At 39.9% G+C, this 25,487-nt stretch overlaps 1 protein-coding gene and 1 long non-coding RNA gene across 6 annotated transcripts in view; both read right to left on the bottom strand.

The window, feature by feature from the left end:
* Positions 1 to 25,487, bottom strand: part of RPS6KC1 (ribosomal protein S6 kinase C1) — a 156,000-nt gene that overhangs the window by 69,587 nt on the left and 60,926 nt on the right. For all 5 annotated transcript variants that reach the window (XM_028530743.2, XM_028530745.2, XM_028530746.2 and 2 more), the window contains one exon: positions 4,561 to 4,676. In XM_028530743.2, the coding sequence (XP_028386544.1) occupies positions 4,561 to 4,676 (116 nt within the window). The remainder of the gene's footprint in view (positions 1 to 4,560; positions 4,677 to 25,487) is intronic.
* On the bottom strand, positions 1,451 to 3,974 carry LOC118498155. Its single transcript, XR_004900676.1, has 2 exons — positions 2,024 to 3,974; positions 1,451 to 1,940 (listed from the first exon to the last, which is right to left on the bottom strand). It is a non-coding gene; the product is annotated as an uncharacterized LOC118498155 (long non-coding RNA).

Genomic DNA, 25,487 nt, shown 5'->3' with positions numbered 1-25,487 from the left:
CAGGCTTACGCTCCCTAGTTCATTAAGCTCAATGTCTAAGTTCCTTGGCTTGCCTTTCCTTATTAATAATCAGCTAAATACCAACGGTAACAGTTGTTTTCATTCATACCAAAAGTAAATACAAAGGTCAAGGAGGGGGAAGAGGCCAGAATACTGATGACCCAATAATCTTCAAAACCACAGACAGCAAGTACATGTCACTCAACTGCTTAAGCCCATGGCAGACATCTCTGTTAATCCCACTCTGTCTCACCATATAGTGTCCCTGGGCAGCCAGCACCCACGGATTAGAGTCAGCACACTAGCAAAACGTATTTACCGTTTCTGTTCCACATTCTCTAAAAGGCTAAGTGAAGCTTACCTTTGTTTTCATTTTAGGGAGTTTTTAAAAGTTGCTGTTTATCCTGCCCACAGTCTTTTTCACTTGATATTATTCCTGTTCTCAAGGTGATCTCCACCTATTCTTAGCAACCTGCTAGTGCAGCACTTCTCAAACTTTAACATGTATGCACATCAGCTGAGGGCCCTGTTAAAAAGGAAATTCCAATTCACTGAGTCTGGGGGACCCTAAGATTCCACATTTCCAAAGAGATCCTAGGAGACGTGATGCTACTGGTCCAGCAACCATATTTGAAGTCAGGGCAGCTACTCTTCCTTAAACAACCTTTGTAAGTCACCCTTCCTTGGGAGGAAACAGGTAATCAAGGGCCAAGGAAAAGCACTACACAGAACCTGTCCAATACCCACACTCCAAACCCTAATGGCTAACTATTCCAGTTTCTGACCTTGGCTTCATCTCTAGATTCTTGACTTTGCAAAGACATTCACTGGGTTCCTATTGACCCTCCATACCCAGGCCCCCTAAGCCTCTCTCAGGCCATATCACAAGGGTGACTCTTCACTGCGGCCCAAGGACTGACTTGGAACACCCCTGACCGCCAGCTCAGCTCTGCCCATGTCTCCCAAAAAGTGACACAATGCTCAATTTAAAATATTTTTTCTAAAGAACTGAGAAATACCAATAATACCAGCAAATAAAATGCACAACAGAAAGCTATTGTCAATATTCTTATAGCAACTGTATTCAAAATCTACAAAACATTCAGAAGCACACGTTCCACACATTAATATTCCCCCGCACCTTGTAATGCATGACAAGAAATGTATTTACACTTTAGAAATGATACAATTTTTGATGTCCAAAATTTAGACTGTTTACTGTGTTCTTCTTTCCTTGATCTTGAGTTTAAAATTCCTACAGCTAAAAATAGCAAAAAAGCTATATCTACTCTTTTCCAGGGAAATCCCCTTTTAATATTAATTCTTAAATCATTCAAAGTCATAATTTAATTTTTAAAAAGTTTAAAAATCTGTCTCCTTCAATTAAGATTTCACCCTTACTGCAAACACAGATCATTTCCTTTTTTTTTTGAAACCTATATTTTTTTCCCTTGGGGCCCTTTAGTAATGAAGTAATAAAGGGAAAAAAAAAACGGTAGGAGAGTGCTTTTGCTCCTTTCTACCTTTTTTTGAAAAGGCTATTATTACCAGCAATGACTAGCAAATTCAGGACTTCTATATTTACCACCTAAGAGTATCATAAATAAATTCAATACAGCAAAAGCTTAAACCATCACAGAAAACTCAGGTGGAGTGAGTCATGACCTAGTCTGCACCAAAGGGAGAAACAGCAATCAAAAAAAATTTTTTAATCAGAAAGGATTCCTGTATTCTCTTTAATCAACCAAGCTGAAAAGAAATATTTGCATATGAAATCAAAAGAAAAATAATATCTTCTTTATGCAGAATTTATGAGCTAAAGGAGCCTTAGAAATCATTCATACTAGTTCCTTCATTGTGTCCATTGAAGTTGAGGCCCAAAGACAGTTAAATGGAGACAAATAATGAACTCACCAAGCTAAAAACAAAAACCCTCTAACCTTACCTTTCTTACCTTAAATTCCTCTAACTTTACCTTTCTAACCTTTCTAACCTTTCTTACCTTTCTTACCTTAAATTCAACATTTAAGTTGAATTTAAGGTAAGAAAATAATCAAGCATGTCCCTGACCTAAACAAGGGCTAGATTTAATAGAATAAAATACAAAATGAAAATAAAAAGCAATTGCCTACTATAAAAGAGAAACATCTTGCTCTAGCAAAAAAAAAAAAAAAAAAAAACTCTCCTCTAGTCTTCTTGCCTAAAAACTGAAAAAACAATTCTAGTATATCAATCTGGTACCCCTCTTTACCCTTTCTGACCCGAACTGCCATTATTCTACATGGCTCTTACCATTTTCTCTTTTATCTCCTCAATTATGTACATATTTTGGGTCTTTGATTATGCTACAGGGTTTGCAAGAGCAGAAGCTGTCACCATCTTTTGTATAACTCCAAAGTATGTCTAGTTTGCTTTTGTATACACACACAGTCTTAACAGACACTCAGTGAATTAATATATAATCTAACAATCAACTTTCCTGCATTATATCTCTTTAGTTTTATTTCCTTTAAAAGCAATGATTGAAGGGAAATTCTGACTGATACACTTCATGGTGCCTTTCTCCAAGTCAAAAGCGATACAGCAAACTTTATATGCTTATTTTCCTAATAAACTATTGCTCATAAAAGTGATTACAAGGAACTCTAACGGCAAATGCATAAGCAGAGAGTTTGAATGAGTAAGTACAGGTAGAATATTCAAAGTTAATGTCAATGCAAAGGACAGAATACTGGAAATTTTGACTCTCTAAAACTTTTAGAATATTTATTTACAGGATATATTTAATAAAACAAGTTCATAAGGACCGATCTTATTTAATACTTTTATCAACGTCCCCAAAATAGAACTGGGAATGTGCACATTGGGACCACACCCCCGGGGGGCTGCCAACCCCACGCACAGTAAGAACTGAATTCAAAGTAATCTTTAGATAAATATTTCATTTAAAAAAGATAAAAATCAATAGTGAAGAGTTAAAGGAATTAAACAATGTAATCACGACAATAATGATAAAATACAGGAAAAGACTGGCAAATAACACAGAAGAGTCACGGTGATCAACAATCTGAAAATGAGTCAGCAGATATATCATTTAAAACACATGCACTATGTTAGGACAAGTCACAAAAGTACGTTACTTCCAAGACGGAAAGTAATTTCTTTTTGTCCCCCCCCAAAATGGTCCAATACTCAACAGAAAACTCAATAATAAGTATACTTTTGATAACTGAATGTTTTAAAAGGTCACACAGAAAATGAAAAGGGCTCAGAAAATCAGCAACAAAGTTTAAATGGTCCAATGAATCAAGATTAAATATTAGGCTGTTTTTTAACTAGAAAATTGAGATGCTTTGTCATTTTCAAAAGGTATAAAAACCATAAAAAATGTAAGAAACACGTTTATAAAGCAGTATACAAGAGGAGATGGAAAATAAGGAGATTAGTAAGGTATTAATCTAGTCGTACACGTTTGGCTTATAGGCTGGTCTCTTTACATGGTGGGCACCTGATTTGTATTTATGGGTGTGTGTGTGTGCATGTCCATTTTTTTAGTGATTTTTCTTAAATTCATTTAATCCCAACAAGAACCCAGCAAAGAATTACTATGATCCTCGCTGTTCAGATGTAGCAACTGAAGCTAAAATGTAGTGAAGTGTCTTATCTGATCTTCCATGGCTTCAAATTCGAGTTGAGATCTGAACAAGCCTGCCTGCCTCTTGGTTCAATTAAGAAAATAAACATTTTCTTCCATTTCTAGAAGATATGACTCTTAAACTGCATCAAAAAAATCTGGTTTAATATCAAGAAAAATAATTCAAAAGTTTTTTCCAGAAATGTGCCAAATCAGATAGATATGATATAAAAACAATAATAGCCCTGGCTGGTGTAGCTCAGTGGATTGAGCGTGGGTCCATGAACCAAAGGGTCGCTGGTTCAATTCCCAGTCATGGCACATGCCTGGATTGCAGGCCAGGTCCCCATTTGGGGGCACTTGACAGACAACCACACATTGATGATTCTCTCCCTCTTTTTCTCCTTGCCTTCCCTTCTCCCTAAAAATAAATAAAATCTTTAAAAAGAAAAAAATGAAATAGTAATAAACCACAATGTTTCTAATGCTTCAAGCATTCACCTGCCTTTGAGACAAGACTACAGGCAGTCCCAAATAATCTAAACATCCTTGTTAGAATTACACCTTTATAATTCTAAGTGATCAATTTATACTTAAATGATTAGTTCTAGCATGAATCAATAAAACTGTCCAGAAATTGTAGGAGAATCACAGCTTTGAAAATTAAAAAAAAATTCAGTATAAATCAAATATTAGGAATAGAGCAAGAAACAAAGAGCTGAGAAAGAGAAGGAGAACACAGGTCCCATTTTATTTCATTTTTGGTGGTTTCCTTTAATGCCATTCTTTCCATCGATAACTTAAGAAAATTACTGATAAAATTCCAGAGACCCAAACTCTCAAACACTCTAATTAGCAATAAAGCTGAGACACAAGACAGCAAAAATGGCTAAAGAAAATCTAAATGCAACACAAGACATACATACCTGAGAGGCATCATCCGGCTGAGGTTTCCTGTAGCAGCTGGACAGACTCTCGGCTCGCATGAGATACTCTGCCGTTCTTCTCTTCACAGCTTCTCGCCGGGTGGGGCTTGACTCTCCTGAAAGGAGAAACAAAACTCAGGGCACGGGAAACACAAAGAACCCTTCTTTATCCAATCTGAAGATTAACGCCCTGTTACCCAATGCACCACTTGTTCACGTTTCTAACTGAAAAGAAGAGAGATTCGAAGCTGGAACACACATCGAAGTTATTAGTATCGGCAAGGTCTAAATATTGTTTTATTTTTCAATTTCAGCTGACATTCAACATTATTTAGTATTAGTTTCAGGTGTACAGCAGAGTGGTTAAACATTTGTACAGTTTACGAAGCGATCCCCCCAGTAAGTCCAGCACCCACCTGGCACTATATATATTTATTACAACATTATTAACTATATTCTCTGTGCTGTACTTTACATTCCCAAGCAAGGTCTAAATATTACCTACATGAATTTTATCCATCCAAATTCTGAAATCCTCCCATTGAAATATGTATATAGAGGATATATATTTTATAGGAGTCGCTGTGTAAGAAACGTAGTGTGAATAGTTCCACAGATAAAAGACTAGCCTCGCTCAGAGAGTCGTCTAACTCAACAAACAGTACTAAATGCAACACGTTTAATCAGAGCTATGAAGTGGATATGACATGCTACAAAAGTACCACCAAACTGAAGAATAAAATTACGGTAGCTCTCAACTCTAACTGATTTTTCTAAGTTCCATGGTTTTTCCATTAACAAACTGTCGCTCCTCTTACAACTGAAAACAAGAATGGGATTGAAATCCCTGTAATACACGATTATGTGAAAGTGACAAGTCATTTGCTTACCCTGCCTGGCTCTCCGGTTCCCCAAACAAAAGGTATTCAAAGTTGCCTCCAAAAACCTCATGACTTTGATAAAGAGGTGCTCCCGCCCATGGAGTGCTGCCTGGGCTGTCTTTGAGGACCACTGTACTCCTTATGTTCTCTAAGGTTCCTTTCCTAATGTATCATACTACTCAAGACTCACTTTTATCAAGCACTCAACACATAGGACTGTTGTTGTAACTGACCCTATACATCTTCTGAATGCAGTCAATCAGAAAGCAAGTCCATGTGGTAGAAAGTGCCCTGGGTGACATTCCAGAAACCCTGGTTATCTGGATTCTGGCTCTGCCTCGCTCCAGCCAGTCACGTAACTGATCTCAACTCTCCGAACCTCTTCTCACTCCCTCCGGTGGAAATTCCCACTTCCAGAGATTGGGGCGATTGGAGGAGACGGCACACATACAGGTGCAGCAACAGAGATGGAAATAAAGGAAGCACTGAATTGTAAAGGTTTTCATTTTTAACTTTTTTCTCAGAACCAAATTCTATAAAATAATGTTAACCTGGTTTGCTGAACTGAACTGAATTATAGTAAAGCAGACGTTTTCCCCAAAAGACTACTAATGGAAAAAAAAAAAAACGTCTGCTTACTTTTACCTGGAACAGCATCTCTCTTTTTTCAGGAAACACCCCTTTCTGCTCCCCTTCCTACTGCTCTGCCTCTCCTCTTGCCACCTCCTACCACCAACCCTTATAGGCCAGGGTTGAATGAAAGCTGCTACCTTGTTTCAGATTTCAGTCCCCCTTAGTCACTGCGAGTCAGCCAAGGGCACGAGCTGACCCAGTCACAGGGCTCCACCCTCTCGGCCACAGCTGGAAAAGAGAGGAATAGAATCGGCCCTTCCCTGTTCTTGACACTGGAAATCAGAGGAGTGGGGCACACGGGTCTGGCCTCTGCACAGCCGCCCGTGCGGACTTCTGCCCCAGCCCCGTGCAGCCCTGCAGACTCGCAGGGACCTGCCAGCATGCGGGACATGGATGTGGGCCTCACTCCCAGTCTCAGATGGAGAAAAAGGAAAAGCCACCAAGGCCGATGCAAAGGGCCCTCAAGGGCCTGACTCTGAAAATCACAAGATGGAGGCGCAGGTAACACAGCTCACTTCCTGGCTTGCCTCCTTGCACAACCACAGCAAAAATTACAACTAAACGACAAACCAACCATCACCCAGAACCGTCGGAAAATCAAGCTGTATGGAAGTCCGACAACGAAGGACTTAAAGAAATCACATCCACCCAGATGGAGAAGAGGGCCAGAGACACAGAGACACGGAGACACAGAATGGGTGGTCCCACACCCACATGTGGTGGATAAAAATCGGGAAGGATACCTCAGGAGCGAGGGATCCCAGCACCACACCAGACCCCCAGCCCAGGGTTCCAGTGCCAGATTAAGTCCCCACAACTTCTGGCTGCAAAAACCAGTGGCAGTTGGGGTGGTGGAAGAACCTGTGAGTTTCTCAGGTGTCTCCTCTTAAAGCAGGGGTCTCCAACCCCTGGGCTGCAGACTGGTACTGGTCTGAGCCTGTCAGGAACCTGGGAACACAGCAGGAGGTAAGCTTGAAGGTAATGCACTTAAATAATACCCAAACCATCTCCCCTTTCCTCAGTTAATGGAAAAATTGTGTTCCAAGGAACCATCCATGGTACCAAAAAGGTTGGGGGCCTCTGTCTTAAAGGGTCCACAATGGACTTAAGCAGACTCACTCCCCCAGGCTCTAGCACCAGGGCAGCAGTTGGAAGGGCACCAGTGGCATACGGGGAGAAACTGAAGTGTCTGGCATCAGGGTGAATGCCGGGGGACAGCTTCCTCCCGGACAAAACTCCAGAGGCCAGGCCGTGGCCATTGTCCCTTTTCTGGGCCCTCCCCCACACAGAGCTACACAGCAGCAACACCATTATCTGAGACTCTATCAACCTGGTTCACAGGGGTTGCCCTGCCCTGGCAATAACTTAAGGCTCCACCCCATTCAACTCACAGGTGTGTTTTTCTACAACAGGCCATGCTACTAAGACAGGGAGTCAAAGCACAGCTCTGCCTGCTACATAGAAACAAACACAGGGAAGCTGTCAAAATGAGCAGGCAAAAAAAAAAAAGAGAGAGAGAGACCCAAATGAAAAACAGAACAAAACTCCAGAAAAAGAACTAAACAAAATGGTAATAAGCAATCTATCAGATGCAGAGGTCAAAACACTGGTTAAAAGGATGCTCAAGGAACTCACTGGGTACTTCAACAGCATAAAAAAGACCCACACAAAAATCAAGGTTACACTAAGTGAAATAAAGATAAATTTACAGGAAATCAACAGTAGAGTGGATAAAGCCAAGAATCAAATCAATAATTTGGAATATAAGGAAGCAAAAAATATTTAATCAAAACAGCAAGAAGAAAAAAAAATTAAAAAAAAAAAAAAAGGAATTGGGTAAGGAGTCCCTGGGACAACTTCAAATATACCAACAGTGGAATCATAAGGGTCATGGAAGAAGAGAAAGATCAAGAAGTTGAAAACTTATCTGAAAAAATAACAAAAGAAAACTTCCCTAATTTTGTGAAGGAAATAGACATGCAAGTCCAGGAAGCACAGACAGTCCCAATAAGCTGGACACAAAGAGGACCACACCAAGACACATCATTTTAAAATGCCAAAGGTTGAAGGTAAAGCAAGTATCTTAAGAGCAGCAAGAGAAAAGCAGATAGTTACCTACACATGAGCTCCCATAAGACTGTCAGTTGATTTCTCAAAAGAAACTTTGCAAGTTTGAAAGGAACGGCAAGAAGTATTCAAAGTGATAAAAAGCAAGGACCTACAACTTAGATTATTCTATCCAGCAAAGCTATCGTTTAGAATGGAAGAGCAGGTAAAGTGCTTCCCAGACAAGGGAAAGCTAAAGTAGTTCATCATCACCAAGCCCTTATTATATGAAATGTTAAAGGGACTTCTTTAAGAAAAAGATCAAAACTATGAACATTAAAACAGCAATAACTTCACAACTATCAACAACTGAATCTAAAAAACAAACTAAGCAAACAAGGATAACAGAAACAGAGTAACAGATATGGAGATCAGTGGGAGGGTTATCAGTTGGGTGGCGGGGGAAGAATGGAGGAAAAGGTGCAGAGATTGAGAAGTACAAATTGGTAGGCACAGAACAGACAGGGGGATGTGAAGAACTGTATAGGAAATAGAGTAGGCAAAGAACTTATATACATGACCCATGGGCATGCACTAAGAGGGGGGACTGCTGGAGTGAATGGGGTCATACCAGGTGGAGGAGGGCAAAGGGGGGAACAATTAGGACAACTGAAACAGCATAATCAATAAAATATATCTTTAAAAAAATACACACACACACACACACACGCAAGACATGAGGAGTGGGAACTTCAGCAGCCATAGTTTCTGCCAACGGGCAAAGAGCCAACCTGAAAGAAGAAACTTGACTGAGAGAAGCAGATATGAGATACAAAGAAAACAAATCCTACTATGACTGGGGTCCCAATTTCAACTGCACCTACATTCCTGCCATTCTCTGCATAAGGTAGTTAAAACTTAGATTTTTCACATGCCAAACAAAGAACCCTGACTAAATACAAACCTCAAAGAAAAAGTACAATAAAGTTGTTATTGTAATTTTGCTAAATAACTTGCTTTCACAGCTTTTACATTACTATTCCATCTATTCTTTTCGTTACAAGAAATTAACAAAGATAATCGGTCTTGGTGAGCGGAAAAAATCTCTATTGCCTATTAACTGTGGAACAATCTATTAACTCATCTGAAACCTCAATAAAAAAAAATAACAGTATGCTTCCTACCCCTGTCCTTAAAATTACTTAACTTCAAAACCCAAGGTTTTCTTCTCAGTTGAAGAGTGGATAAAATCTATAAAAATCACCTAAGTATAACATATTTTGAAGATGGAGTCTGCCACAATAACAAGAAGCATTCCACATGCTATACACAACTAGCCCTTTTGTTTCGAGTTTGCTGTTTATGGTCTCTACCATTATCACTAGCTCTCCTCACTTCAGGTTACGCCTTTTAAGCCCTAATATAAATCCTTATTTAGAACTTCTTATTGCTCTGAGGCTCAACTCCGACAGAAACTGTGGCCATTCAGTTTTCTCATTCAGTGTGAATACGTTTTAATAAAACTTCTAATTTTGCTTGATGTGAAGACACCAACCTGTCTCCCAAAATAATTTGAAAGTCAAAAATGCCAAGTCTATGCAATGCCCAATTAAAACTAGAGTTAAAACCGTGTTTTGTGATCAAATCTGCGTTTTAAACTTTTGGTATCTCTGCCGCCCTTTAGGCAGTCTCCATAGGAACAGAGAATCAAGAACTGGAAGCAGGCAGTTGAGACGGACTCCAGCTGAGGACAGTGATTCCGCTTCCATGGAAACGACAAGGAAGTGATGGAAACACTGGAAGGCCTTTCAGATGTAACCTTAAACATATGTACTAGGACACCTTCCTTATCAGCCCCTTAAAAGCAGGTCACAGCCAGTGCTGATCAACAGCCATGGGCAAGGATGACCAGCACCCCTGACAGATTCTGCTGCCGGATACTGACCAGGACTGCTGGGTACAGATAGTACTGGAAATACAGAACTAATCCATAGATGTCTGAATAACTTAACCGATAACATCACAGATACATGTGACCTTAAACAGACTTTAACTGATTAAACATTTTTAATCGACTCTAGCCATCTTAATTTGTTCATTTTCATTTTAAAACACACACAGCCGGTAAGGATGATTTTTCAAGGAAAATCTGGAATTCAAATTTTATAATCCCAATTAGGTCACATGGCTATTATTTCTTCAGTAATATATCCATGTAGACACTTAATAAACACTCTTAAAATGGATACATATTTTATATTCTACCTAAAGATAAGCCACTACCGTCCATAAATTTTCCTACATTTCTGCTAATCATTCAGATAGAGCAAAAATTCCCACTGGGTTTTAGCATTCAGAAAAGACTGCTCCCATTATATACTAACTTTTCTGTCAAGAAGTTCTGGTGTACCATAAAAGATATAATATGTATACTGTGTCAACCTGTATTTCTTTACTCTCTACCTTATCAATTTCTGATCAGGAGAGAGGACTGATACAGGGTGATTACAGAGTGTGATCTGTGGAAAGACATGTCACTCAACAGAAATGGGGACAAATTCCAAACTTGTTGCTGAAACTTTTAGAAACACTGGATTGACTGCCCTGCATTTCTCGAAGCACCAACTGTGATGTAAGTCACTAAGAGAGGTTTTATAGGAGGCAGAGTCTATAGATAACACAATCATGAATTCTAATTTATCCAGGAAGGCATTGCCATTTGGCCCTCCTTTACTATATCAAATTCTATTTTCAAGAGATACATGAGCTTCCTTTTATAACTAAAGAAACTAAGGCTCAGAGATATGAGAAGCCTTTCTCAGTTCCAAACCAGGTCTTACGACACCACACGTTAGGTAACTGAATGTGAATTAGATGACCTCACTGTCACTGAGCAGAAGAGCAAGAAAAATGCAGAAAACGGGACAAGCACAGATGCATAGGGACGGAAAGGAAGAGAAAACAACACACAGAGTGGAGGCGGGAGCCCATCAGACAGCGCAGCAGGGGAGGGTCGGGGAGGAGGCGAGCCTGGAGACGGCGGTCAGCACACGGGAAAATGAGGGCCACGCGGGGTGGAAAGGCCCCACTGTGGAAAAGCAAAAATGGGCCTTTCTGCGAAAAACTGGTCTCTCACACATCCCGGCTACCTGGTTTCCTCATAAAACAAATGCCTTTTCTCATTTACCCACAAGAAAGCAAAAAGACATTTTTCCTCATGGAACTAATGAAGGTCAGTGTCACAAACTAGAATAAAAAGTAGTGGGTTTTTTCTAGCCTTAATCACTCCAAGAATAGAGCCAATGCCTCATCATTGGCTCAACAAGAGGGAAGCGATGCTGGGGAAGAACGGGCCCCCGGGCCTCCTGAATGAATGACGGTGTGTCTACATCTGTACTTCACAGGCAACTGGACGGGATTTTCAAGAGTGGTTTGACTATACGTGATTTTTGCCACCTGCTCGGAACGTAGTCTCCACACAAGACTCCACTTCGTCCCATCTTAAATTCCTACGTCCAGTTCTCCACTCCACACTCCCCAGTGGGCCCTGTGCCGCTGTGCGCTTGGTCAAGCATGCTTGGTTTCATTCAGACTCACCACATTAGAAAGAACAGCCAACCAACCCAGGTTCGTTGGAGTTTTTGTTTGTTGGTGCTTCCTTTTTTTACTTTTTTTTTTTGATAACTTTAGTTACATAAAAGAATATGCCTGTTTGAGATGGCCTTGGTAGTTATAGTTTTAAGTGCTGAATTATTTTATTTAATGGTATTTTGTTCTTTTCAGGGATAGCCTACCATATCTGACTTATGCTAAGAGTTCTGACAACAAAAGACAACCTTGAGGGAACAAGAATTTATTGTGCAGCGTGTCTACCACAACTCTGGAGCCACGGGCCTTTCTGCACACAGCCCGAACCCGGTCAGTCAGGAATCTGCTCCCCATTTGCATTTAACCGACCCCCCTAGAGACAGTTTTATAAAACCAAGTCGATGTGACCCCCGCAAGGTCAAAGAGTCACCAAACAATACTAAAGGCAAAAGTCACAATGAAATTCAGCCCCACGCACTGCCTCAATTATATTGCTTTCAATGTGGTTTAGCAGTTTTTTACCACCAATATCACTGAATGAAAACTAACACAATATTAGATCACAGAGTATTAAACACCTACAGAGATAGCCTTCTCTTAGGTTCAAGAACTTCCTTCTGCTCCCTGACCTCTTTTTCTTCAAAACAACATTGTCTGGCCAGTCTCTCTGTGACGATAAACTCTTGTCAATAAATGAAAATAAACAAATAAATAAATAGTCCCCTAAGTGTCTTTTATGTTCTAATCGAATAACTCTGAAAAGATTAAGATAAAGAGAATTTTAAAAGCTAGAGATATAATGCAGGAAGGAGAAATAAAGAATGAAAACCAAGGAGCTAAACCTTTACCTCATGATAAAAAGAAAATCTAGTATCTCCATAAACTTAAGGATTTCCTATCTGCCATACTGGTAAGTAAGGGAAGCACCCAGCCCCACCAAGGCCTGTGCCCACTCTTTCACTGGCTACAAGAGGCACCTTAAGAGAAGTAGCAGATCTATGGAAGACTCTGAAGTCTAACAATTGTTTTCCTGGACGTTGTGATATTGAACAATATATTTTTCCTTTGAGATGATGTAATCAACAGAATTACTGACTATATGCAGCTAATTCTTCTCAATACTAAAAGTTCCACACACTCCTTTAATGCATCTCCAAAAATTAAATTGAGCCCTGACAGGTGTGACTCAGTCGGTTGGGCATCATCCCGTGAAGCAAAAGGTCTCCAGTTAGACTTCCGGTCAGGGAGCATGCCTGGGTTGTGGCACATGCAAGAGGCAATTGCCCACTGTTTCTCTCACACATCAGTGTTTCTCTCCCCCTCTCTCTCCCTTCTTTCCCCTCTCTCTAAAAATAAATAAATAAAAATCTTTAAAAAACAATTAAATTGACTCAGTGGATAACAGAATTAGAACAGACTCCATCCCATCTTTCTTCAGACTGATTTAACATGAAGATAATACATATGTCTCTACATTTAAGCAATTCAAAGAATATGTCAAGCGATAGTTCCAGAGTATTCCATTCCTAGATAACAAAGAAAAGCCTCCCAGGCAATTGGCTTTCTTTACAGAAGCCACCAGAGTAGAAAGTTTTCCATAATCACTATTCCCACCTCTTTTAGAACAGATGCCTAATAATTACTAGGCACCTATTATGTTCCAGACGCACAGTCATCTCAATGTTCAGTCATTTCAATGGTGTCACAGAACATTACGTATAGAAGATCCTTAATAACATTTTACTAGACGAATGGAAAACTTTGCACCAATATTGCACGGTCCGACACTGTAACGCAGGATCTCCAAACCAGGGAGCTGCTTAAGTGTTCATGATATTCTGGAAAAACCTCCTGGAGGACTAGCAGATGGGGACACGCTGTTTATCGCTCACATTACAGGGGAGTGCACGGATGGCGAGTGGGCCAGGGCGAGAGAGACCACAACCCCGTGTTCCATACAATCAGCGCACGTGTCCTATGTGTGACTCTAAACTACATTAGCTCCGTGTAAAGGAAAGGTCAAGAAGCAGTCACAGGATGGGAAGCCACTTCCAAAAGGAAATAAGGAGGGTGTTACAATCCATTCCCAAAACAAAAGACATTCTTTCTGGCCAGGGCCCTGTGACCAGGCCTCAGTCCTGGAAAGAGGGAGGACCTGTCCATCGACCCCATAGATACCAATACCTTCATGCCTAGAGATGCTCCAACTACCTCTTTCAGTAATGTAGCGCCTTCCCTAATTTAAACAGTAGTCATATAAAATGCACGTCAGAAAATGTGTGCAGTTATTGTTTTTACCAACCTTTCGGCACTCTGGGCCACAGTGGAAGAAGAAGAGTTATCTTGGGCCAAACGTGAAACACGTTTTGACAAGTAATCACAAAAAAAATCTCATAATGTTTTCAGTGAATTTACGATTTTGTGTTGGGCTGCATTCATAGCCATCCTGAGCTGCATGCGGCCCGCGGGCAGTGGGTTGGACGCCCCTGGTCTAGTAGGTGAAATGCATTAAAGGGAATATAGAAAAACACAGCATAGAAGTGGCATGTTGAACAAAAACGAAAATCTACATTTTGATTGAGTTTTATGGAAACTTGCCAGAAGCACAGTAATGAGGGAAATACAGCACAGATATTCCAATTAAAAGTCACTGTGTAAAACAGAGAGAAGTCTAGAAACTCTCTTTTTATTGTTTGATAATTACAATTTTGAAAATGTGTTTAAAAGTTCACAAAAAATACAATCTATCTACACAATTATCAGACTATTTTTCAAATGAAACACATTTTGAGACCACTAATGGAAACACAGTCAGCTTCTGAGGAAACGCAGATCGTACATTGTCAAAACTTCCTAAAAGAGAACAGATGTGCCAAACTTCTGTGCAATTTATACGAGACTCAGTATTTAATTAAGATACAATGTAAGCTATGTTATAGAAGACAATGTGACTCAAGTAATTACAAAATAATGATGAACTCTTTCTCAAAGCGCATCATAGCCTGCTGGCGCTGAAAGAGCAGCAGTCTTCGGTTTAGGGATTTTTAGTTACATTTGGTGTATTCCACCACGCTCCTCCATAACTACATTTCTTCTCATCACAATGTTTTTGCAATGACTGCAGGGATTAAAGCAACCTTCTCATTTTAATGTTTTTAAACTGTGTGGCTAAATATAAAAAATGTGGTGATACTGATGACAGAGTCCATCTGATGAAAAACCCTTCGAAATCCTCATCTCTGTCTCTGCCTCTGCCATTGAGCAGCTGCGCCTCACACAGCTCCACATGAATGAAAATATTTAGATGAGAAACCACCCACTTAGTTTATTTTCCATATGACTTTCCTGTAATTATTTTGTAAACTGCTCACACAACAATACATAAAAACATCTGCAAAAACAGGTAATTAGCGTGTCAAGCCGAACTAATGCATTTTTATGGTGTCCATGCTTCGTCAACTGTAATTATAACTCTTTTTTAAGCAAATGATGATGTGTTTGTTGCAATGTGCAAGTGGTTATTTTAGATGTTCTGTTTACCGTTCATACAATTTGAATATAAAACTCCATGGCTACTTTACCCCACACAGCACTGCTTTACCTAGCTTTTTGCAAAACCAAGAGAGTGGTTCTCTTTCCCAAGCTGTATTTCGTAGTAAACATTTTTGGCATGAAACACGAAACTGTCAATGTAAATGTTGACACCAAAATAGCCAACAATTCAAGAAACATGTCAGCAAATGATTCAGCCAGACTTTCCTCCTTCAGTTGTAACTCCGCAGGAAATACAACATATAAGCCAATCAGCTACAATATGCTAGACCTCCTGAGTATCATATGTTTAGAATGTTTGAAGGTTCCTTACTGTTTTTAATGTATAATATCCATCCCATCTAAACCCACTGGATACATATATCTTTGATGTGAGACCAACAAATGAAGAAACAAATCCTGCCCAATATACAGTTTTGTAATGGGGTGCAGAGCTAGGGGTCCCCCAAAGTGGAGAAAATCTCCACAGCTACAGCTTGGGGAAGGGAGAAGCAGAGCAGGGCCATTGAGAGTTACCTTGCATATCTAAAGAACTTGGCCAGGGTTTCAGTAATGTTAAATAGCTGGGCCTGCTTGGAGCCAGGAAGATGGGTGTGCCTCTAACTCAGGATCCAATGTAGCTGAGGGGTTTACTGCACCTGCCTGAGAGCAGGAAGACAGCTAGCTCCGCATCATGGGGCCATCCATGCCGGCCCAGACCAACAACGGCAGCCCAGAAAGGCAGAAGAAACGAGCACTGGCAGGTGTAACTCAGTGTGGGAGAAGTTGGAAATGGGATTACGGAGGAAGATCCACGCTGGGATTTAAACTCAGGCTCGGGGTAGCCAGGCTCTCTCTTAGACATGCGGGAGCTCGGACCATGTGGGAAGGAGAGGAGAGCCATGAGAATCTCTCTCTTTCTCTCTTGCTCTCTTCACCATGAGGCTTGGGAGCAGAGAAAGGAGTCCTGGCCACAGGGTTTGAAAGAATGCAGAAGGACCTCCCCCACTGGCTGACCGTGAGGATGCGGTTTTGGAGTAAGAGCAGGAGCCTATCTAACCGAGCACAGACGACTGGAAGAAGCCAGGATGCAGATGGGATCTGCCCAGCTAAGCTACAGACTTCTATTTCTGCTCCCGAGAGACAGCACCTCTGACTGGCCTGGTTTGGCAAGGGGGGGCAGGACTGTGTGTTTGTGGGTGTTTTCTGTTTCTAAAGAGAGTGAGATCTAGTGGCAAAATTCCACCATTATTCTAAACCTGTATAACTTTTGAATAAATGTTCCTTTCCTTCTCATAAGACCCCGGCGTTGGGAGGCACGTTCTCATCGGTGGTGGGCAGTGGAACCCAGGGGGTCTGTCACAGTTTCATAATTCAATTTATCCTGTTTGAGTTCTAACTAGAGGAAAGATCTTATTGTCATTATTACTACTATTATTATATGATAATATAGAATGCTAATAATTGTCCTCAAATGGACATTCCTGAGGGTCCAAATGTGATCTCGAAAGTTCTGTTTCCAAAGCTAACAAAATTTACAATTAAGGGAGAATCGTAACCCTATATTATTCTAGGGTTCTTTCTCTTTTTAAAAGAGGCAATTTTTAAAACACCTATGGTGATGACCTTTTATAGAAAGGTAATATAGAAAAACCTTGTAAATAAAAAAAACTTCCAGAAAGCAAGGTTTTCTGTTTACTTACTTTCATAATCAAATCTCTTTAGAGACAGTGCAGAATTAGCCTTTCCAGGTCCAAGTTGACATAACTATTCTGATACAACCATTTCCAAACTGAGCTACTTTGTCCTTCCCCTCGATACTAGTCACTGTGACCCGCTACAGGTGTCGATCGGCTACGGGGACGCGCTGCAGGCATCGCTCCATCCCCACCCCGCCCCCAAGAAGAACACGGGGAAAGTATTGCAGCAAATCAATCAATAGCTTCCCAGAAGCCACACTTGAGTTTTAGATCAAATGCTCATTTTGGAGAATTTGGGGTTAGGTCTGATCAGAACAGAACAGAGCCCTAGTTCCAAGCATGCTGGAGCAGGAAACACACAGCCCAGACAAAGGTTTACTTATTAAAGGCAAAAATCAAACTCGGGATCCGATTAGCAAGAAGTCTCAATCCTGAGTTCCACTATTAATAGAGCTACAGATATAAATGTACAAATGCATATAATTCCACCACTTCAAATGGTTAAATTCTACATGTTGTCACACCTTCAGGGCAAATATATCGCTATCTGTGTGGAGTGCTGAGACACCACACAGGAGGCATTTTAAACCTATTTGGTATTTTCAAAGGTACCGTAACACATACTGGCTCTTTACTACACATACTTAGGATTCAAGTTACTACCTCCTTCAGGTGCCTGCCCTGTAAGCTTCCTCCTCCTGGTCAAGTGCCCATTTATATGTAGCTATAGAATCATTCTCATTTGAAAACATTTACAGAGAACGTCCCATGTAATAGACACTATGCCAGAAGATACAATAATGAGAAAATGCCAGCCTTCAAGGACGTTACAAGTAAATAAAGAGATATTCATTCAATAAATTGCACAAATTATTTTAATGTATATGTAAGTACTTAAAATAGTGTTCAATGACAACAAAGTTCAGGAAATCTATTGTGGAATGAACAAAGGTGAGGAAAGACTTCCTTGAGGAAATGGCATTGAAATTCAGACCTGCAAACAAGGAGGAGATACCAGTTGGAGCAGCACAGTGAAGCACTCGCGCAGGGCGCAGCTGACATGAAAGTTCTAACACAGGCAAGACCTTGGTGCCTCCCAGGAGGTAAAAGAAGGCCAGTTGGGCTACAGAAGAGTAAGTGAAGAGGAGGGTTCAAGCCAAATCATCCATAGGCTTGCTGACCATAATATCATTAATTTTATTGCCAAAGCAATGATTTTAATTCAAGAAAGTGACATGATTAGACTCCATTTTCAAAAAATCACTCAAACTATTGGAAGAGAAAGAATGTATGAGAATCAAGCAAAAGCAAACAAAGGTAATTATAAAGTTGCTACAGAGGCAAACTGAAGGTGGAACTTCCAAAGTGTGATGGAGAGAAGCTCAGCAAAACCTCTGAACAGACAAAACCAGTCAAAATTATCAAAAACAACAACTCTGGAAACTGACTATAGACACACAACAAATGGAGAGACATTTATAAAGAAAAAGCACTGAACTGCAGTGAGAGAGGCAAGGGCGTTTTAACTGGAGCTACCCTGACACATCCCTAGCACAAGGCAATCTCGGATCTGAGGATCGGCAGCCTTCTGCTCCTGGAGGGAGCTGGTCTGACTCAGGTCTCCCTTAAAAAGCTCGGTGCTACTGAATCCAATAGCAATCAATGACAAACAACAGACAAGCCAAAACTGTAGCAGGAAAATCTGGGAAACAAGATAGTCACAGTGTGCTCTAGTGAGCTCCCAACACATTCTTGGGGATCCTGAAAGCTACACGCATGGACAAAACAGACCACAGAGGGCTCCAGCTATCCGTTCACTCCTAGTGAATGAGAGGCCTTATGCAGGCAGAGAGGAAAAGCCAAGGCAGGCCGGTAAACTGCCTGAGCTTTGAATGCCCTGACCCACAGAGACACTCTCAGGAAACTGGCAGAAGCCTCACTGACTGAGGCAGCCTAAGCACAACATCTAAGCAATCCTTGACCAAGGGGGTGGGGAGAACCTAGAGTTGCTATATTAGCTACAATGTCAAGTTCTCAACAAAAAATATGAGACATGAAAAGAACAGAAAAAGCATGCCTCATAAGCAGAAAAAAGCAGTCAATAAAAACTGTCCCTAGGGGACTCGTGTAAACCTTAGCAGACAAACACTTCAAAACAACTATTACAAATATGTCTGAAGAATTCAAAGAAAGCATGTTTAAGGAATTTTTAAAAGTACAAAGACAATGGACCATCAAATACACATTAACAATAAAACACAGAAATTGTAAAATAGAACCACACAGAAATTTTGCAGTTAGTAAGTATTCAACAATACATTGCGCTGACAGAAAAAAAGAATCAGCAAATTTGAAGATGGTTGGGTAGAAATTATCCAGCCTGAGTAGAATTAAATGAAAGGGGCTGGGAGACCCCACTCAGACACATATGCTAACATACACATAATGCAGTCCAACAAGGCGGGGGGTGGGGGGGGGTCAAGACATAATAGCTGAAAACCTCCCAAATATGATGAATTTTGATCTACATATCCCAAAAGACCATCAAATACCAAGGACACAACAAACACCAAAAGGATAAACTCAAAGAGATCCACACCTAAACACATAATAGCCACACTGTTAAAAGCCAAAGCAGAACATCTTAAAAGTAGCAAATGGTAACCACTACTTATCATATACTACAGAATCTCAACAAAAGTAACAACTTACGTATCATCAGAAAAATGGAAACTACAGAGCAGTGGGATGGCATAGTCAAAATGCTGAGGGGCTGGGGGATGAGAAAGGTCAGCAAAGAATCCAATAGCCAGCAAAACCATCTTTCAAAACATAAAGGCAAAATAAACATCCACACATAAAAACTGAGAGGATCTGTTGCAGTAAATCTGCCTTACAGGAAATCTAAATGAAAAAGTAAAAGGCAGGCCCTGACTGGTGTGGTTCAGTGGGTTGAGTGTCGTCCCACAAACCAAAAGGTCACTGGTTCGATTGCCTGCCAGTGCACATGCATAGGTCGTGGGTCTGGTCCCAGATCTGGGGGGTGCAAGGGGCAACCAATCAATGCTTCTTTCCTTCTCTTTTTCCCTTCCTTCCCCCTCGCTCTAAAAATAAATAAAATCTTTAAAAATACATATATATAAAAGATAGTACAAATATATTTTTATCATTTCTCTTCCCACTGGTTTAAAAGTACATTTAACCAATAATTATAACACTACCCTATAGGGTTTAAATAAAGATGTACCCTAAATGAAAATACTAGCAAAAAAGTAATAGGAAGGAAAGGTGGCTACATTGAGGCAAAGTTTCTATATATTAAGGTAGTTTTACTCTGAAATAAAATGTTTGAACTTAAAATACTTATTATTATAATCTTCAGGAAAAAATACTATGGAAACAAGAAACTCATAATAATATAGTCTTTTTTTAAAAGATTTTATTTATTTATTTTTAGAGAGAGGGGAAGAGAGGGAGAAACAGGAGGAGGGAAACATCAATGTATGGTCACCTCTCACGCACCCACTACTGGGGATCGGGCCTGCAACCCAGGCATGTGCCCTGACCGGGAATCGAACCAGTGACCCCTTGGTTCACAGGCCGACACTCAATCCACTGAGCCACACCAGCCAGGGCATAATTATATAGCCTTAATAAAGAGAATAAGTGATACACTAGAAAAAATTTCTATTGACCTTATCGCAAAAGAAGGTAGTAAAAAAATGACATGGCAAATAGAAAATGGCAAGATGGCAGATACAAACCCAGCGTATTATTAAATATACTAAGTTTATATGAATTAAATACGTCATTCAAAAAGCAGAGAACATAAGACTGATTTTTTTTATAAAACGATGCAACCATATCCTGTCAATAAGAGACACACTTTGATTCAAACAAAGAAACAGACTGAAAGTAAAAAGTAGGAAGAGAGGGCCCTGACCAATGTGGCTCAGCTGGTTAGGCGTTGTCCCACAAAGGGAAAGGTTGCTGTTCAATTCGTGGTCAGGCCACATGCCTGGGCTGCAGGCCTGCTCACCGGCTGGGGCGCGTGCAGAAGGCGACCGACCGATGTCTCTCTCACATCGATGTTGTCTCCCTCTCCTTCTCCCTCCCTCCCCCGTCTCTAAAAATAGATAAATTTTCTTAAAAATTTTAAAAGTAATAAGAGAGGTGGAATAGCTACACTACATCCACCAAAACAGGTATCAAGAAAAATATTATTGCAAAAAAAAGACATTTTTATAATTCTAAAAAGTTAAGCTAATTAAGGAAACATTATACTCATGTATCTTAAAACAGATGAAGCAAAAACTGACAGAAATAATTGGAGAAACTCATAATTCATCATTAGACAGAGCTGTCTTGATAATTACTAAAACAAAGACAGAAAATCAGTAATGATGTAGAAGACCTTAACAACAGTATCAACCAGCCAACATTAACTGACATCTACAGAATTCTCCATTTAAAAAACTCCAGAATACACATTCTCCAAGATGGACCATGTGCTAGGCCACAAAACAAATCTCAATAAATTTAAAGAAATTTAGATTATACAAAGTATATTCACCAACCACAAGAGAATTAAACTAGAAATCAAAAACAAAAAAACCCTGGAAAATCCACAAATATTTGAAAATTAAAGAATACATTTCTAAGTAACCTACGGCTTAAAAAGGAAATCACACTGAAAATTAGAAAAGCATTTCAAGCTTAATGAAATGTAAACAACATGTCAAAATTCACAGGCTGTAGTGAAAGCCGTATTTAGAAGGACTTTATGGCTTTAAACATCTATATTGTAGAGAAGATCTCAAATCAATAACCGAAGCTTTCACCTCTTAAGGTAAAATCTAAAAAACAAAGGGTAAATGACACACAAAAAGGGCAGGGGAAGAAGCAGAAACCAATGAAATAGAAACTGAAAACATATAAAGAAATCAGTGAAATCCAACATTCTTCAGAAAGATCAACAAAATTGATACTTACACTTTCCTAGTCCAACCAAGAAAAGAGAAGACACTACAATCAAAATAATGAACATAGCCATCATTCCCAATTAATAACTCTTTATTTTGCCTTTAAATTTTGAAATATACTTTCACTGGGTACAGAATTCTCAGTTCACAGGCTTTTTTATTCTTTCTGTTAAAGATGTTCATCAATTGTCTCTTTGTGTACAACTGTTCTAATAAAAAATCTGAGATTATTCTTATCCTTGTTCTTCTGTACATCTCTTCTTCTGCCTGGTTTTAATTTTAAAATTTTCTCTGTATAACTGGTTTTGAGCAAATTGGTTATAATGTGCCTTTAGTGTAGTTTTCATATTTCTTATGCTTGGGGTTTGTCGGGCTTCCTGGACCTGCACAGCCATGCACCGTGTAACAATATTTCAGTCAAGTATGGACCACACATCTGACACAAAACTATAATGGAGCTGATAAAATTCCTATCGACTAGTGACATCGCAGCCATTGTAACATCATAGTGCAACACATTATTCAGGTGCTTGTGGTGAGGCTGGTGCAACAAACCTGCTGCACTACCAGGAACGAAAAGGTACGGCACAATGACAGCAGTCGTCTGTGCCACCGGAGCTTATGTAAGTAAGTGCTCTCCTTGATGTTTGCACAATGACAAAAATCTCCTAACAGTACATTTCTCAGACCACATCCCCATCATTGACTGGCACAGGACTGTAGAATGTTTTCATCAAATTTGAAAACCTCTCAGGCATTATTTATTCAACAGTTTTGTCTCCCTCTCCCCCTGCCTTTTCAGGGGTTCCGATTACACATATAGAAGTTGTTCTACAGCTTACTGATACTTTAGTCATTTTCACGTTATTCTTTAATCTATTTCATTTTGAATAATTTCTGTAGCTATATCCTCTATTTTACTAAGTCTTTCTTCCACAATATCTAATCTGTCCCAAAACCACTGCTTATATTTTTCATTTCTGATATTGAAGCTTTCATCCCTAGAAGTTCAATTTGGGTCTTCTGTAAATCTTCCATGTTCCTCTTAACTTTTTGAACAAAATAAATACAATTACAGTAAGTTTTAAAGTCCTTGTTTGATAATTCTAACATCTGTGTCACTTCTGGGTAGGTTTTGATTAGTTCACTTTATCATCATTATAGCTCATATGTTTCCTGCTCCTTGAATAAATGGAAAATTTTAGTTAGATGCTAGCCATTGTGAATTTTATCTTATTAGGTGTTTGACAGTTTTCTAGTCTTACAAATATTACTGAGCTTTGTTCTGGGGTACAATTATGTTTCTTGGAAGCGGTTTGATCCTTTTGAGATGTGCTTCTAAGAATTGTTAGGGCGGGCTTCGGGCAGCTAATCATTATTTCACACACCGAAGCAAGGCTCTTCCTGGGCATTCTGCTCAGAGCCCTGTGACTGAAGGTTGCACTACTACGTGTCAGGAACAGACACTGTTCCCAGCCTGCGTGAGTGCCCAGAATGTTTCCCCCAACCCTCTCAGCTCCCCGGCCTACGGTAGTTTCCTCACACCCCATCCGCTGATCAGTGCTCTGCTGAGTGTCCCAGGAGACGCTCTGAAAACCTCTGCACTGTCATCCCCTCTCCAGAGGAAAACACTGCACACCAGGCGATAACCCTGCAAGCACTAACGGCAAACTCTGGCTTTGGTCTTCCTAGTCTCTTAGCTGTGTCTCTGCAAGCAGAGATTTTGCCAGGATCCATCTGATTCCCTTTCCCTGAACCACAGCCTGGATCAATCACACAATGCAAATTCCCATACCACTGGATCATTATATTTTAAGGAATTATTACCATATTCTTAAATAACTTCCTTCTTATTATTGCTTGGGTAAGAATGGGCCTTTTATTAACAGTGCAAGTTGGGATACTGTTTCCCCTCCAAGTAAAAGACAAATCAACTACAACAACAACAACAACAACAACAACAAACCACAACCCTAATTTGGGGTTCTTTGTTTTTATCTCTGCTTCCATTGGTCCTGGATATTCATCATCTTTGTTTTTTCTTGTCCTACAGTGTACTTTTATTTTGTAGGGAAAGGGACTATCAATGGCCTGGACTAATTCAAGAAAACTATTTTACAGCAAAATTTTACTCCATTTGTGAGCTTTTTCTGACAGCCAATAAAACAGATGAGCTTTCATTAATCAGACAACAATTTAATGGCATCTCACATAGTTCCAAAATCAATTTAATCATAAGGACCTAGGATTTTTCTGTAATCAACTACTACAGAATGATTATTACAGACTGATTACCCTGTAATAATTGGTTAACTATCAAAAATAAGGCAGAGACTACTAAAAGGTAAGAAAATATCCTACAACATAAAGGCAGTCACGTTATAGAAAATACCAGGAAACCCTCAAATACATTTTAGAATGTATCAAGCATCCCCATTTCAAGGATTTGTATTAAAATAATGAAACAGGTAGGTGGCTTGGCTGTGAAGAAAAGCTCAACAATTTTCAAAAACCTGAAATTATTCAAAGTGTTTTGAACTTTGGAATTAAAGTAAGAAATTAATAACAGAAAGATAATTAGAAAAACCTCAACTGCTGGGAAGTTAAATAGTATATATACTTAAGATACTTGCAACTACATTACTTAGAAGTAAATTCACAGGTGCAGTGAGCAGACTAACGGACCTCTTATGATGTCCATGTCTTAATCAAAGAAACTGAAAATATTACTCTGCTTGGCTAATGCGACTTTACAAGTGTGAGTAAGGGTAAGAATCTTGAGACAGGGCAACTATCCTGGATGATCAGGGTGGCCTCAACCAAATCACAGGGGTCCTTAAACTAAGACAGCCCTGCCTCGCTGAAGAGCACAGGGAGACCCAGTGAAAGAACGGGCAGAGAGACAACGCTAAGGCTTTGAAGACAGAGGCCCTCTCATCCCGTGTTCATGGACAGGGAGCTTTCTGTTTTAAATAATTATTCTTGCTAACTAGGTGCCAGGCTTTTACAATCATTATATTAAATGTCTGCACCCTCTAAATTTTGATGTCCCGAGACAAAGCCCAGTAATGATCAGTCATAATTCAGCTTACAGGCTTGTTCTGAGGATTAAAAACATTAGGAAAAACCCCTTGTATGGGGGCAGACATGCAATAAATAATAAATTATTGTTGTTATTTAAATACTTCATTAACAGTTTTATGTCATCCATTTCCCACTCTATACTATAAAAATCATTCCAATAAGCTCACACTGAGAACACAGACCAATCACCTCAGCCACTTGCAGAAATACATAAAGAAGGCAGACATGCAAAGACATGCAGTGAAACATACTCTTCAAAGATTCAAGTTGATTCCTTCAATCGGGACTTTTGGATTTTCTCTCTGAAATCCATAAAGACCTGAGGACTCAGAAGAGTAGAGGGTGCCCTAATTTCAGGGGCCATTTCTAGACTGACAGAGTAAGTAAAGCGTCAGTTCAGAGGGGAATTCAGAGTCACCGCCAGCGGGGCATGCCTTTTCTCCGCTGGATGGGCAAACACACTGCTGCTGCTGTGGTGTTGT

Source organism: Phyllostomus discolor, chromosome 14 (assembly GCF_004126475.2).
Source record: "Phyllostomus discolor isolate MPI-MPIP mPhyDis1 chromosome 14, mPhyDis1.pri.v3, whole genome shotgun sequence".
Taxonomy (NCBI): domain Eukaryota; kingdom Metazoa; phylum Chordata; class Mammalia; order Chiroptera; family Phyllostomidae; genus Phyllostomus; species Phyllostomus discolor.
Note: the sequence above shows the minus strand (reverse complement) of the source record. Positions and strands in the feature narration are given on the sequence as shown.